Genomic DNA, 15,126 nt, shown 5'->3' with positions numbered 1-15,126 from the left:
ACGGCGGCTCTAACCTGAATGGCATCAGCGTGAGAAGATATAGATATCCCTCCAACTGTATAAATAAAGATCATGTGCCACTGTACTGGAGGCTTTCTGGGATGGGAAAGAGGATACCTAGTCATTTGCACAACTGAATGCATTCAACCGAAATGTGCGCTTAGGGAGCAGTTGTTGTTGGGGGTTAACTTCCTTGCTCAAGGGCAGAACGGCAGATTTTTCCACCTTGCCGGCTCTGGGATTCAAACCAGCAACCTTTCAGTTAATGGCCCAACGCGCTTAACCGCTAGGCTACCTGCCAGATGAAAGCCACTGCCAGGCCCCAAGTATTATTTATCACTTATTTAAGTTACAGGCATCTCTGAAGTGCCTGGCCCTGGCCAGCTCTGCACCATCCCCTCCTTTAGTGACATATGGGCAGGGGGGATCCCAAATAGCACCCTATTCCCTATATACTGCACTACTTTTGACCAGAGGCCTCATAGGGCTCTACATAGAGAATAGGATGGGCCCTGGTCAAAAGTAGTGCACTCTATAGGGTATGGGATGGGGACGTAGCCAGACACTGCCACCAGACAGAGTTGTGTGAGATCAGAAGGAAGGTGTCTTTTTATAGAGTCATTAACACAGGTTTGCTTAGATACATTTATTTACACAAGAGGCGTAAATAAGGAGGCCCAGTGATGGGGCTAGGGTTTCATGGGGTTGGTCTCATGCGGAGGTGCTTACGACACCTACCCTCACTGATCCCTGGGTCCGCAGGTCCCAAATAGACATGTTCATGTTGATCCTGCTACTAACACTGTTTGCCTTTCCGTTCTGGACGCACCGGTTGGGGCTAAAATAAACGACAGCTTGTGATGAGGGATGGTCGTGATTGAGGGATGGATGGTCATGTGAGATCTAAAAAAAATTTTTTTCAGTCTGGTCTAGTTTGAATAGTTATGACTTGGACCAAGGAAATACTTTAAGCCCATCTAAATAGATAATCAATTTGAATCCCTTGTCAAATTCACTTTCTGATTTGACTGGAATTTATATCGAATTTTGAGCCACACTTCTGGGCTGAGAGGGGGACTTGGCTCTTGGCTTATATCCTGTGATGGCTTAACTTGCTTGAAAAAGAATGAACTGAACTCTCTGTCCATCTCTCCTGCAGTTCTATTTCTCCATCACGGCCATGGCTGGTTTGAGCTTTATGAGCGTGGCGCTGGCCCCTCCGGCCCAGCTGCCTGATTTGTTTCCCCTCCTGGTGTCTGTGTTCTCCTACCTACACTTCCTGGGCCTACTCCTCTACTTCAACATGGTCCAGATCGCCGAGCCGCCACAATCCGTGAGGAAGAACCAAAAGAAAAGTAACTGAGTAATCATTATGGAGGTAGGGACCAGATGATAACTGAGTAATTATTAGGGTGGGAAAAAAAGAACTGGGTAGTCACTACCCAACAGAAAGAGGAAAAACTAACTAAGCACAGTGCTTCAGTCAATGAGCACCAAAGACCAATAAGGCTCATGGACCAACTACCAGTCTAGGGCCAATCATTTAGAATCTTTATTCTCTAGAGAGAACCCTCCTGTCAACATGAATGGCTGCTGTTTTGTCAATGCCTAATTATGTACATCAAGCATGATTATTTTTTACTTGACTGTTTTCAATATTTTCAAATGTTTGTTACAATAGAGTATTTGTCTTAAAATAAATATGAATTCTTGATTAACCCTTATTTTACAGCCATATTGCCAGCAGACTCCATCCGTCAAAAGCAGTTTCAATAAAATCCTCAAAGTGTCCATCTTCTCCAAGCTAGCTCAATCACTGGTGGTAGTGTTGCAGTATGTTGTAGCCAGACAATAATGAGCCAAACCATGTCTTCCAACCATTTAATTTAGCTTAAAACAATATTCATTACAACACCTAGACACAATTTTATTTTACCAGGTAAGTTGACAACACATTCTCATGTACAGCAACGACCTGGGGAATAGTTACAGGGGAGAGGAAGGGGGATTAATGAGCCAATTGGAAAACAAGGAGTCCACAAAGCACTATGCATTTCAACACAAAAAAGCAGTGGCAGGTCAGACAGGCCCTAAAACAAGGATGATGGAAGATGACATATGTCATAAAGCTGAAATACCACAGAAGAAAAACAGTACAAGCAATCTTTCCCCTCTCTGCCTGTGAGTTAATGACAGCCATTTAAAAAAAAATCCATTACTACTATAAATGTTATCGGGTCACTGAGGGCCGCTGCTACGCTGTATATCTGCAGCCGCTGGCCTGGCCCTGCATCCTATAACATGAAGGGTGGGACAACCAGAGGCCTGTGGCTTTAATATTACTACCGTGGATCAAGGTAGTCTCTAGACAGATGGGTTGCTTGTGGCAATGTACCGATGCTCCAGTTTAACACATCTGTAGAAGTTTGTGTCAGTTGGGACAGGGAGGAAGAGTCACAGGTAACGTCATTGCCGCATCCGCTTCATGCACCACAGTCAAATGAATAGTGGAGGGCTGGCGACGAGACGGGGGGTGGTGAGACCCAGGGAGAGTGGGACCCTCTAGGAGGAAAGGGTTAGTGGGGTAGAGGTCTAAGGTGATGGGGGTAGGAGGCAAGGTGGGTTGAAGTAGCAGGAGAGGTGGTGGGTGTAACACCGCCAAGGGTCCCCTCTCTCACCTCCAGAGGGCCAGTATGAAAACATTAGTTTTGTTTATGGACGTGCTCGCTTTGTCCTTCACACGGCCTCCAAGGCTGATAAAGTGAGAGTTACATGATCCACCTTGGGCAGAAATAGGAAATGTGTCTGTGCGCACCAGCTGTTGCTTAGGTCGCTCAGGCTGTAAGAGACCCCCTGCCTTCCCTGGCACAGCCAAATAGAGCCAAAGAATGAAGTGTGTGTGTGCACTAGCCTCTCAGAGCCTATATTCCAGTTTCCTTCACCTTTCGAGGTAGCTAGAGGACATGGTGGGGGTGGATTTCATATAGCATCAAGTCTAATGGGACGAGGGAGTTCGCTCACTGAAAGAACATTTTCTCAGCACTGTATAGCGGCAGTTATTGTAGAGTCAACATTTGTCAGCGGTGAGGGCTCGGCGTAAACCTGTCTGATGTTTAAGGCATTTTACTTTGACACATCCCCCCCAATGAATGACAAGCAGCCTACGAGACATCCCTCTGCCTCACAAATGACAGCTTAGATTCTATATTCATCACCCAGCCGTCTCTGAAGAGGAAACATGTACACCACCGCGTGAGAGAAGGCAGAGTTGCTATTCCATCTGCCGTCGGTCTGTTGAGAGTTGAGTTGAGCGGCTCCCTAAGCAGAAACCTGCAAGGGGGACGTCAGAGGGGAAAACGTGAGTGCAACCCTGCTGTCTTACACAGTAATGCAATATCACCAGACTCAATAGGAAGACATACCGACTCATGTAGCTCTACTAGGAGGAAACAAACAAGTAACGTGCGATGACAATTGAACAATGTGTTATAGTATAATGGATCTTTAAACCTGATTCATAAAGACAAAGCTATAGGCTCCATCTGAGTTGTTGTACCTTTATAAGGCCATTATGGATTTCAGGAAATCAGAGGAGCTGCCAGTCTGGACAACGCCTGTAGAGAAAATGAATAATTCAGAGAATACAGTACTAACTTCTCTCAGAGCACTGCCATTTACAACCAGACAAATCTGTAGGCTTAAGTGGTTTGATTTACTAGTGAAATACAGATTTGTTACAAAACATTTGCCTAATTGATTAAAAGTTAACATTACCAGAGGGGGAATTTTTGTAAATAATGTTTCACTGGAGGACAAAATCCAAACGACTGAAATCATATCTGAAGGAATACGTAGTCTGAGGCTGCAGCAGTGCAGCCCAGCTTCAGTTGTCACCAAAATAGCCTCTAATATAATATACATCACTGCTCTTTAATTACAGCTGTGTTTAATCAAAAAGCATTAAACGCCTCCCAAGCAGGTGGCATGTGTCTGATGAGAGGATTGATGTGTTAGATCGTGGTGAGGCCTGGGCCTTAGCCCTGGGAAACCACCCCAGCGCTTTGATTACATTTAAGGAATCCTGTCTTTAATACACCCCATTACTGCTGTGCTGACATACAAATCTTCCCCAACATGGACCCATCTATGGCCTGATCAATTTTTATACTGCTGAGCAGTCCCCTTTCTCATTTTTCCCCCACCTCAAAATTCACATTATATAGGATTTTCTTATGGAAAAATGGCAATAAAAATCTGTTACTGCCCAGAAGATGTGCGCATCAGTGGGTTGCCCATGACTAAATGCTTCTGAGAAAATAAAATGTATTTCTGTAGTAAGCAGATCTGTTTACATGTTATTTATTTTTCTGCTTTTAAGAAAATATATTGTGAAGTGCAACATTGATTTAGATCATAACAAATGTCTCTGTACAGGTCGGAGGGAGAATTTACGAATCCTTTGCACAACTCCTTTAATTGAATTTTCCAAATCTCTCACCACACACAAATAATCAATACCTTCTGCTGAGGGAAACTTGCCTCAGAATTATTATGGCCTTAGCTTTACAATTCTGTAGTCATCAGCACATACAGGCAGGAGTCCTCCCTACTGGGGTATTTGTAATGCCTGGACAACCCTGTGGATTTATGTCTGCCTGAACCCTGATTGCTCACAAAAAGTGACTTCTCCAGAATGCTTACCGAAACTTTTGCTAAACTTAAATAATGTCTGTAAGCGCTGCTCAACACCACAGCAGGCACATTGAAGAAAGAAGAGAAAGGGAGTGGGTTCAGAGGTTTGGACGTCAAAGTTCAAATGTTGTCGATTGAACCCACTGTCTTGGCAGTGTGTGGCCTGGCGCTGTACTGAGCTATGCTGTTTGAGGCGTTGCTTGGCCCCTAAGATCTAAGATCTGGGCTTATCTCAACACGGCTCAGGAAACAATGAGGTGAGTTTATTAGTCACATGCACAGGGTAGCAGATGTAAATGCAGGGTACAGTGACATTCTTAAGCTCCGAACAGTGCAGGTCAAAAGGAAGTGAATGAAACAAGAATACAAATACAAAAATCTCTAAAACTGGAAACACTTATCTCCCTCACTAGCTTTAAGCACCAGCTGTCAGAGCAGCTCACAGATCTCTGCACCTGTACATAGCCCATCTTTAATTTAGCCCAAACTACTACCTCTTCCCCTACTGTATTTATTTATTTTGCTCTTTTGCACCATATTATTTATATTTTAACTTAACTTTCTTCAAACTACAAATCTACCATTCCAGTGTTTTTCTTGCCATACTTTATTTACTTTGCCACCATGGCATTTTTTGCCTTTACCTCCCTTATCTCACATCATTTGCTCACATTGTATATAGTCTTATTTTTTTCTACTGCATCATTGATTGTATGTTGTTTTACTCCATGTGTAACTCGGTGTTTTTCCTATGTTGTCGAACTGCTTTGCTTTATCTTGGCCAGGTCGCAATTGTAAATGAGAACTTGTTCTCAACTTGCCTACCTGGTTAAATAAAGGTGAAATAAAAAAAAATATAAAAAAAATAAGGTACCAGTCAAAAGTTTAGAAACCTACTCATTCAAGGGTTTTTCTTTATTTTTACATTGTAGAATAATAGAAGATATCAAAACTATGAAATAACACATATGGAATCATGTAGTAACCAAAAAGTGTTAAATCAAAATACATTTTATATTCTTCAAAGTAGCTACCCTTTGCACACGCTTGGCATTCTCTCAACCAGCTTCATGAGGTAGTCACCCGGAATGCATTTCAATTAACACGTGCGCCTTGTTAAAAGTTAATTTGTGGAATTTCTTTCCTCCTTAATGCGTTTGAGCCAATCAGTTGTGTTGTGACAAGGTAGGGGTGGTATACAGAAGATGGTCGTTTACCAAATTGGGCTAAGTTCATATTATGGCAAGAACAGCTCAAATAAGCAAAGAGAAACAACAGTCCATCATTACTTTAAGACATGAACATTTCAATAACTTTTTGCAGTCGCAAAAACCATCAAGAGCTTTGATGAAACTGGCTCTCATGAGGACCGCCACAGGAAAGGAAGACCCAGAGTTACCTTTGCTGCAGGAGGACACGTTCATTCGAGTTACCAGCCTCAGAAATTGCAGCCCAAATAAATGCAAGTAACAGACAACTTCAACTGTTCAGAGGAGACTGTGTGAAATCAGGCCTTCACGGTTGAATTGCTGCTAAGAAACCACTACTAAAGGACCCCAATAATAAGAAGAGACTTGCTTGGGCCAAGAAACACGAACAATGGACATTAGACCGGTGTAAATCTGTCCTTTGGTCTAATGAGACCAAATGTGAGATTTTTGGTTCCAACCACTGTCTTTGTGAGATGTAGAGTAGGTGAACGGAGAATCTCAGCATGTGTGGTTCCCACCGCCAAGCATGGAGGAGGTGTGATGGTGCTTTGCTGGTGACACCGTTGGTAATTTATTTAGAAATCCTAGGCACACTTAACCAGCATGGCTACCACAGCATTGTGCAACGATATGCCATTCCATCTGGTTTGCGCTTAGTGGGACTATCATTTGTTTTTCAACAGGACAATGACCCAACACACCTCCAGGCTGTATAAAGGCTATTTGACCAAGAAGGAGAGTGATGGAGTGCTGCATCAGATGACCTGGCCTCCACAATCACCTGACCTCAACCCAGTTGAGATGGTTTGGGATGAGTTGGACCGCAGAGTGAAGGAAAAGCAGCCAACAAGTGCTCAGCATATGTGGGAACTCCTTCAAGACTGTTGGAAAAGCATTCCAGGTGAAGCTGGTTGAGAGAATGCCAAGAGTGTGCAAAGCTCTCAAGGCAAAGGGTGGCTACTTTGAAGAATGTCCAATATATATATATATTTTTATTATTTGTTTAACACTTTTTGGTTACTACATGATTCCATATGTGTTATTTCATAGTTTTGATGTCTTCACTATTATTCTACAATGTAGAAAATAAATAACACTGGGAGGGCCCTCGGGGACAGGAAGATTTTCTTCAGCCTCTTGAGGTTGAAGAGTCGGTGTTGTTCCTTCTTCACCATGGTGTCCATGTGGTTTGACCATTTCAGCTCTTCGAAGATGTGTACACGGAGGAACTTTATGTTTTTGACTGTCTCCACGGCGGCCCCGTTGACGAGGATTGGGTCGTGTCCAGCCTGGTTCCTCCTGAAGTCCTCAATCAGCTCCTTTGTTTTGCTGATGTTGAGGTTGCTTATCTAGTACCGTGCCGTCATAGCGCCTACCTCCTCTCTGTAGGTCGTCTCGTCGTTGTTGGTAATCAGGCCTACTACGGTCATGTCGTCAGCGAACTTGATAATGGAGTTGGAACTGTGTGAGGCCAGGGAGTACAGAAGGGGCATTAGGACGCACCCTTGTGGGGGCCCCCCGTGTTGAGTCATGCTCTAGTCACAAAGCAGAGCAGGACGCCTAGGGCTTTCCCTTTTACCAGGCGCTCTCTGGAACACTGGAGTGTAGACACTGAAAACAGGAAGCTTAGCTCACAACTCAGCAGGCGTTTTCTACTTTTCCAGCCACACAATATGACCCTTAGTTCTGTGAATTAGGTAACAGAGTGTCTTTGAACTGCATTGTTTTGACCCAAATTGAGCATTTTTTCCCTTAACTACAACTGTTTGTTTGTTTTACGGCAGCCTATCAGCTTTTCCTGGAGAGTGCAGGCAGAATAATCCAATCACCAAATCGGATTTGTATGACATTGCATTCATTGTGGACTAACTGACTACACGAAAAGCTGACATTTAATTAGAAGAGAGAACTTATCAAATCTATAAATCAATCAATCATTCTGGTGACCTCCTCGGAAGGCCTGATATTAGGTCAGATTTACATTCTCATCTACTACCGTTGTAAAATACTATATTTTACCCATCACCCCATGAAACACATACCCAAACTTATACTAGCCTCGAGGATGTAGGCTTACATAAACAATCTGTCACGGCAGTTACCATATTCGACAGGACTGTTACACTTTAGATCAATTATAAAGCAATTGAGAGCACTCTTAAATCTAATGGTCAGAACGGCTAAATAAATAAAATGAACTATAAATGTAGTGTCAGGGTGACTGCGTTCTTCTCAACCTGCAAAGCAGTTACACCTTTCAGAGCGTCTTACACTTTTCCATGCATTTAATACATGAATGCAGGGCCTGGACGCCACAGCCAGCGAGTCTAAAACGTTTTACACTGGGAAGCAGAACCATGCCTCCGTCAGCCTCCATAACACGATCACCATCGTCGGTCTGGATTTCACGCTCCTTCCACAGCACAGATATGGGACAGCGCTCCGCTCGCCTTCTCCTCTGCCTTGAATAAAAAGTTTGTTTACTTTAAAAATGTGTCTCAAGGCAACAGAGGAGCTATTATCTTCCCCTAGATATCTAGTTTGACGATGCAAACTTAGTTGTTGTAAGGGGGTTTATGGACAACCGATAAATTTCATGCTCCACCATGTGATAGAAAATGTGACGTTCCTCTGGTGTGGGGCCACAAGGCAACACATAGTTACAGTGAAGAAGCGTAACATAATTAAAACAATTTTCAACGACCTTATCAGAAAACAAGCCCGACTTGCCGACAATCCCCCTATTCATTTTCCACAAATCACCATTATGTGATTGGATCACAAGTATAGCTTTGCTGGAGGCATAATGTGTGCCTGAAATAATCAAATTAATTCTCTGCCTGGGAAATTGTGTTTGTGTTGGGAAAACAAAATGTTGTTTTTCTCCAAAGATGATAGTTTTACTATTGGAAAATGGAGACAGACAAACACATTGAATGAATACTGGATAAAATGGTGATAAATAGGCCTCGTAGTAGATCAGATTAAAGCCTAGTAGCCCCAAACCTGTCCATGTGACTGCATTCAAACCCATCACACCCCTGTCAACCAGCTCATATAAAACAAACATCTTGTTTTCTTACTATCCCTTCATTTAAAGGGTAAATCTGCAATTGCTACATCCATATACCCATTGATTGAATATAACGTATGAATGCCTCATGAACTTGTTAGTTCATACCCCATCAGAACTCAAAATACAAGCTTGTTTTACTCCTTCATTTGTAAACAAAACATGCCTAAAAACATGGTTAAAACTATAATTTTGGATTTCATGGATGGTAAGTCCTTGCATCAATTGCTCTGTAAATTTCAGAGCGGTTACATTTCTCTAGCCCCATCCCTCAGCTATTTACCAAAACACTGTCTGGGTGATTGCTTTGTAGTTGTTTGAACTGTAGATTGCCCCTTTAAGAAATACTAGAGAAAAGTCACCATCATAACATATGATAATCTAATTACAACCCAATTCAATGCAGGAAATAGCTCATCTGAATGTATGGACAATGTATGGACAAGAAGTTTGTTTTATGGTGTAGTTATAGGATTGGTCAAAAGGAGAGGAACCCACGCACTGATACACTTTTCATTTTAGATGCTGCTATTGTTTTGGCCATATTGACCTTCCTCAGAGCACATGATCTCATAAAAAAAATATTTAAAAGCTAAACTCAGCATAAAAAGAAACGTCCTTTTTCAGGACCCTGTCTTTCAAAGATAATTAGTAAAAATCCAAATAACTTCACAGATATTCATTGTAAAGGGTTTAAACACTGTTTCCCATGCTTGTTCAATGAACCAAACAGTTGACAAACATGCACCTGTGGAACGGTCGTTAAGACACTAACAGCTGACAGACGGTAGGCAATTAAGGTCACAGTTATGAAAACTTAGGACACTAAAGAGGCCTTTCTACTGACTGAAAAACACCAAAAGAAAGATGCCCAGGGTCACTGCTCATCTGCGTGAACGTGCCTTAGGCATACTGCAAGGAGGTAGGAGGACTGCAGATGTGACCAGGGCAATAAATGCAATGTCCGTACTGTGAGACACCTAAGACAGCGCTACAGGGAGACAGGACGGACAGCTGATCGTCCTCGCAGTGGCAGACCACGTGTAACACCTGCACAGGATTGGTACATCCGAACATCACACCTGCGGGACAGGTACAGGATGGCAACAACAACTGCCCAAGTTACACCAGGAACGCACAATCCCTCCATCAGTGCTCAGACTGTCTGCAATAGGCTGAGAGAGGCTGGACTGAGGGCTTGTAGGCCTGTTGTAGCGCAGGTCCTCACCAGACATCACCGGCACCAACGTCGCCTATGGGCACAAACCCACCGTCGCTGGACCAGACAGGACTGGCAAAGTGCTCGTCACTGACGAGTTGCTGTTTTGTCTCACCAGGGGTGATGGTCGGATTCGCGTTTATCGTCGAAGGAATGAGCGTTACACTGAGGCCTGTGCTCTGGAGCGGGATCGATTTGGAGGTGGAGAGTCATGTTCTGGGGCGGTGTGTCACAGCATCATCGGACTGAGCTTGTCGTCATTGCAGGCAATCTCAACGCTGTGCGTTACAAGGAAGACATCCTCCTCTCTCATGTGGTACCCTTCCTGCAGGCTCATACTGAAATGACTCCAGCATGACAATGCCACCAGCCATACTGCTCGTTCTGTGCGTGATTTCCTGCAAGACAGGAATGTCAGTGTTCTTCCATGGCCATCGAAGAGCCGGATTTCAATCCCATTGAGCACGTCTGGGACCTGTTGGATCGGAGGGCTAGGGCCATTCCCCCCAGAAATGTCCAGGAACTTGCAGGTGCCTTGGTGGAAGAGTGGGGTAACATCTCACAGCAAGAACTGGCAAATCTGGTGCAGTCCATGAGGAGATGCACTGCAGAACTTAATGCAGCTGGTGGACACACCAGATACTGACTGTTACTTTTGATTTTGACTCCCCTTTGTTCAGGGACACATTATTCCATTTCTGTTAGTCACATGTCTGTGGAACTTGTTCAGTTTATTTTTCACTTGTTGAATCTTATTGTTCATACAAATATTTACACACGTTAAGTTTGCTGAAAATAAACAGTTGACATTTCTTTTTTTCCCCCTGAGTTTACAAGTGTCTACCACACTTGGTAGAAAATAATATGATTGTGTCAATAAAGTATTGTTTATCCTAAACACTTTAAAATGTTATTACATAAGAGTAGCAATTACCTTGCAAACGGCTCTGGCCAGCACCATTCACGGCGAGGCAGGACTCTGCTTTGGATGCTGAAAATATGTTCCAAATCTCATAACATTTTTGGACAACAAGCATACTGACAAATAGAAAGTAACAAACAAAATATCTGACAACCATTTATTTGCGTTAAGTAACCCCTGGCCCCAACTAACTAAATCTAGTTTACAAACCAAACTAACACATTTGACACGTAAATTCTAGGGACTATTGCTTTTTCAGTGTATTACTTCACGTAGTTCCACTATAGCAGGGGTTGGCAACCGGTGGCCAGCGGGCCAAAACCGGCCTGCGAGTGATTTTTGTTTGGCCCCCCAAAAGTCTTAGTAAAAATAATCATAATAAATTGGTAGAGATTTCAATAAAATAAAAAAAAGACAAGTAAAACCACCAGGAATTCAGCTCAAAATGAGTTTAATTTAAAAAATCTGGGTGGGCATAGGCCCAACAAACTTGGGAGCCAGTCACACCCACTGGGGAGCAAAGCACAGCCAAATCAGAATTAGTTTACCCCCACAAAAACGCTTTATTACAAGAAATAAATACTCCTCAGTTTCATCAGCTGTTCGGGTGGCTGGTTTCAGACGATCCCGCAGTGAAGAAGCCGAATGTAGCGGTTCTGGGCTGGCATGGTCACTCACACATGGTCTGCATTTGTGAGGCCAGTTGGACATACTGATAAATTCTCTAAAACGACGTTGGAGGCGGGTTATGGTAGAGAAATTAACATTAAATTCTGTGGAAACGGCTCTGGTATACCAATTGCACGCTCCCTCAAAACTTGATACAACGGTGGCATTGTGTTTTGACAAAACTGCACATTTTAGAGTTGCCTTTTATTGTCCCCAGCACAAGGTGCACCTGTGTAATGATTGCTGTTTAATCAACTTCTTGATATGCCACACCTGTCATGTGGTTGGATTATCTTGGCAAAGTAGAAATGCTCACTAACAAGGATGTAAACAAATTTGTGCACAAAATTTGAGAAAAATAAGAGCCTTTGGAACATTTCTGGGATCTTTTATTTCGGCTCATGAAACCAACACTTTACACATAGCGTTTATATTTTTTGTTCAGTATAATTATGTTCCGGCCCCCTGACCATCTGCTTCGACAAAAATCATCTTGCTGCTTAATCTAGTTGCCTACACAATAGCTTATTGAATGACCCTTGCCATCATACCATATACTGTATGGTTATACTAAGTGGTTAAAACCCCACTCACCAAGTTCTCTGTGCCTCCTCAGTTCGGTCTTCAGGTCAGCAGAGCCCCTTGAAAAGAAACTCTTCAGCTCACTGCTGCCCTCTGCAGCCTGATGCCAAAAACAATACATCACTTTTCTCAGATCGATATGAAAAGGGTGAGCAGCTCCTTAACATCAAATATAAACTGCCCCTACAGTGCATGCAATGACCTGAGAATGCCAGAGCAAAAACCAAGGTTAAGGCTATCATATACTGCAACTCAAACTGGAGCTATGATGGAAGCACTAAATGTCCCTTTTCATCGATAGGGAAATTTGACAAAACATTTTTTACTCACCACTATTTTCTTCAGCTCTTGCCTTGCCTTGATAAATGCTCCAACTGATGCTTCCAGTTTAGAGCTGATGGCATGTAGTCTGGTCCAAATTAAATTAAATGTCCAAATGAACAGTGTTAAATACATTCAAATCATAGGTTAGAGATATAGGATTATACTACTGCTATAGTTAAAACTCTCATAATATCCCATAATGACAGCATGTCTAGTCTATCAAATACGTCATGACCATACTTGAATGGTAACATTTAAATAGATCCCTCTTAAATGACTGCACTATAAAATTCAAAACTAATGCTTGTCTTGATGGATAGAACAGACTCAAAATGGGTATGCTTTGGGGAAGGAAATTGCCCTCATCTTAAAGTACTCTTATCCAACAATTTTTAGTGCTATGTAAATCACTGATAATTCGGCCAATGATGAATCCACTTCGTTGCATGTCTCCTGTCATTAAATTATGATTCGTCATAATGACCATTGCCAAGTGTGGCAATTGAAATATATCCCCCTTCTTAATAAAAAGGAGACATCAACAAACAGGACGTTATTATATACTGAACAAATATATAAAACGCAACATGTAAAATTTTGGTCCCATGTTTCATGAGCTGAAATAAAAGATCCCAGAAATTCTCCATACTAAAAATATATATAAAATGCTCCTTTCTCACGCAACAGCATGTTCCCGAAATGTGTCACGCTGCATGAAACAAATGGTGGTCACACCAGATACTGACTGGTTTTCGGATCCACGTCCCTCCCTTTAAAAGGCATCTGTGATCAACAGATGCATATCTGTATTCCCAGTCTTGTGAAGCCATAGATTATGGCCTAATGATTTTATTTCAATTGACTGATTTCTTTATATGAACTGTAACTCAGTAAAATCTTTGAAATTGTTGTGTCTAAATTTTTGTTCAATGTATATATAGCTAGCTTAGCAGTATTGCTGTTGTGTACATGGAGACATTGTGATATTTACAGTACTCACATTTCCACTTCCGTCTGTGGCACTTGTGGTTTATGGGAATTAGCAGTTTTCCCTCTGGCTTTAGCTTTACCTGTTGAAGTACAACATGTCGCAATGGTATGCAAATTCATGAACATTTTATATAGATGTATAGACAAGCTATACATTTAAATACTGTCCATTATTACCATTTATAAACTAGGTGAATCGAGCCCTGAATGCTGATTGACTGACACCTGTGGTATAAGGTCTGATATACCACAGCTATGACAAAACATTTATTTTTACTGCTCTAATTATGTTGGTAACCAGTTTATTATAGCAGTACCCTCATTGCATCACGCCTAAGAACTGCCCTTCGCCATGGTATATTGGCCATATACCACACCCCCCGTGCCTTATTGTTCCTGCATACTACCGCTTCTTATAGGCGTTACTCTTTTATTGTTGGTATTGCATAATGTACTGGGAGCTAAAATGTTGAGGGAGCTAACAAACATTTCACTGCACCTTTTATACTGGTTGTAAACTGTATGTGACAAATATTTGTTGTTTTGTTTGTTGATTTTATGAGGTTATTTCTTTGTCATGATGTGATGCCTTACTGTACCAGCTTGGGGAGCTGCACTTGGACTCATCTGGCAGGTACCAGTCAATGGAGAGTAGTTCCTGTCTGGTGCAGGTCTCTTGGCTGGTGTCTGCTTTGTGCACAGACACACAAATAATACATTTACCCATTACATTTTCTCCTGGTTATGCTTATTAGCACTAACGTTATGATGCAGAACAAAACTCACACACCCAAAAATTGCCAGTTCAATTCAGCTAGCTACAGTAAGTAAGGCTCAAATTCCCTTATAACAATCACTGATGTATTCTACATTAACTCACGTTGTCATTGTCCTCCAAACGGAGTGTTCTTTTTACTCTGTGAAAGACAGTGAAGATACTTTAGAAATATTAAGAAAAAAGTGTATTAGAAACTATAGTACTGTTAGCTTAATTGGTACCCCCCCAGGCTAACTTGTTTAGCTAACGTTAGCTACTGTAGCGAGCTCGCTAGTTTATCGAGAACAACTACTTCCAAATCAAACTTTCATTTGCACAGTTATTACATTGTATGATGAATTAATAATGTTGATAAATGTGTAGTTATCTAACACAAAGGAATAGATAGTAAGAAACTTACGGCATTTTTTGCTGATAGTTGACAAACAACTTCTGAGAAGCCCAGTCCAATGGTAACAAATTTGGCGCGTAAAGCGTTTGCAAGAGAATTTGAGTCCTCCGGAAACATGAGCAATACGAAACTCTTATCTGTCGGTCATAATTACGTCTCTTATCTTTAATATCAAAGTATTCGCATATAGTATTGATAAAAAAACACATGTATCATTAAATACACCTATTTTTAAATATATGTTTTAAATTAGTTTTATTTAAATTATAAGTGAA

The 15,126-nt window shown here is 41.9% G+C and overlaps 2 protein-coding genes across 11 annotated transcripts in view; one reads left to right on the top strand and one right to left on the bottom strand.

The window, feature by feature from the left end:
- The window catches only part of alg6 (ALG6 alpha-1,3-glucosyltransferase), a 21,729-nt gene extending 17,388 nt beyond the window's left edge, over positions 1-4,341 (top strand). The window contains exons 14-15 of one of the 2 annotated variants that reach the window (XM_029707981.1): positions 1,160-1,378; positions 1,733-4,341. In XM_029707981.1, coding sequence (XP_029563841.1) covers positions 1,160-1,363 — 204 coding nt within the window. In that variant the 3' untranslated portion in view covers positions 1,364-1,378; positions 1,733-4,341. Of the gene's footprint in view, positions 1-1,159 lie in introns of both variants that reach the window. The other variant, XM_029707980.1, reaches the window with a different exon arrangement.
- Positions 1,868-15,126, bottom strand: part of itgb3bp (integrin subunit beta 3 binding protein) — a 13,327-nt gene continuing 68 nt past the window's right edge. Inside the window, exons 1-9 of one of the 9 annotated variants that reach the window (XM_029707985.1) lie at positions 14,861-15,064; positions 14,563-14,599; positions 14,282-14,372; positions 13,693-13,762; positions 12,699-12,777; positions 12,381-12,468; positions 11,130-11,186; positions 3,557-3,614; positions 1,868-3,330 (exon numbers count right to left, since the gene is read on the bottom strand). In XM_029707985.1, coding sequence (XP_029563845.1) covers positions 3,559-3,614; positions 11,130-11,186; positions 12,381-12,468; positions 12,699-12,777; positions 13,693-13,762; positions 14,282-14,372; positions 14,563-14,599; positions 14,861-15,060 — 678 coding nt within the window. In that variant the 5' untranslated portion in view covers positions 15,061-15,064 and the 3' untranslated portion in view covers positions 1,868-3,330; positions 3,557-3,558. Of the gene's footprint in view, positions 3,615-7,777; positions 8,366-11,129; positions 11,187-11,214; positions 11,842-12,380; positions 12,469-12,698; positions 12,778-13,692; positions 13,763-14,281; positions 14,373-14,562; positions 14,600-14,860; positions 15,101-15,126 lie in introns of those variants that run through there. The other 8 variants (XM_029707988.1, XM_029707986.1, XM_029707990.1 and 5 more) reach the window with 8 other exon arrangements.

Source organism: Salmo trutta, chromosome 22 (assembly GCF_901001165.1).
Source record: "Salmo trutta chromosome 22, fSalTru1.1, whole genome shotgun sequence".
NCBI lineage: Eukaryota > Metazoa > Chordata > Actinopteri > Salmoniformes > Salmonidae > Salmo > Salmo trutta.
This window is presented reverse-complemented; position numbering and strand designations above follow the sequence as displayed.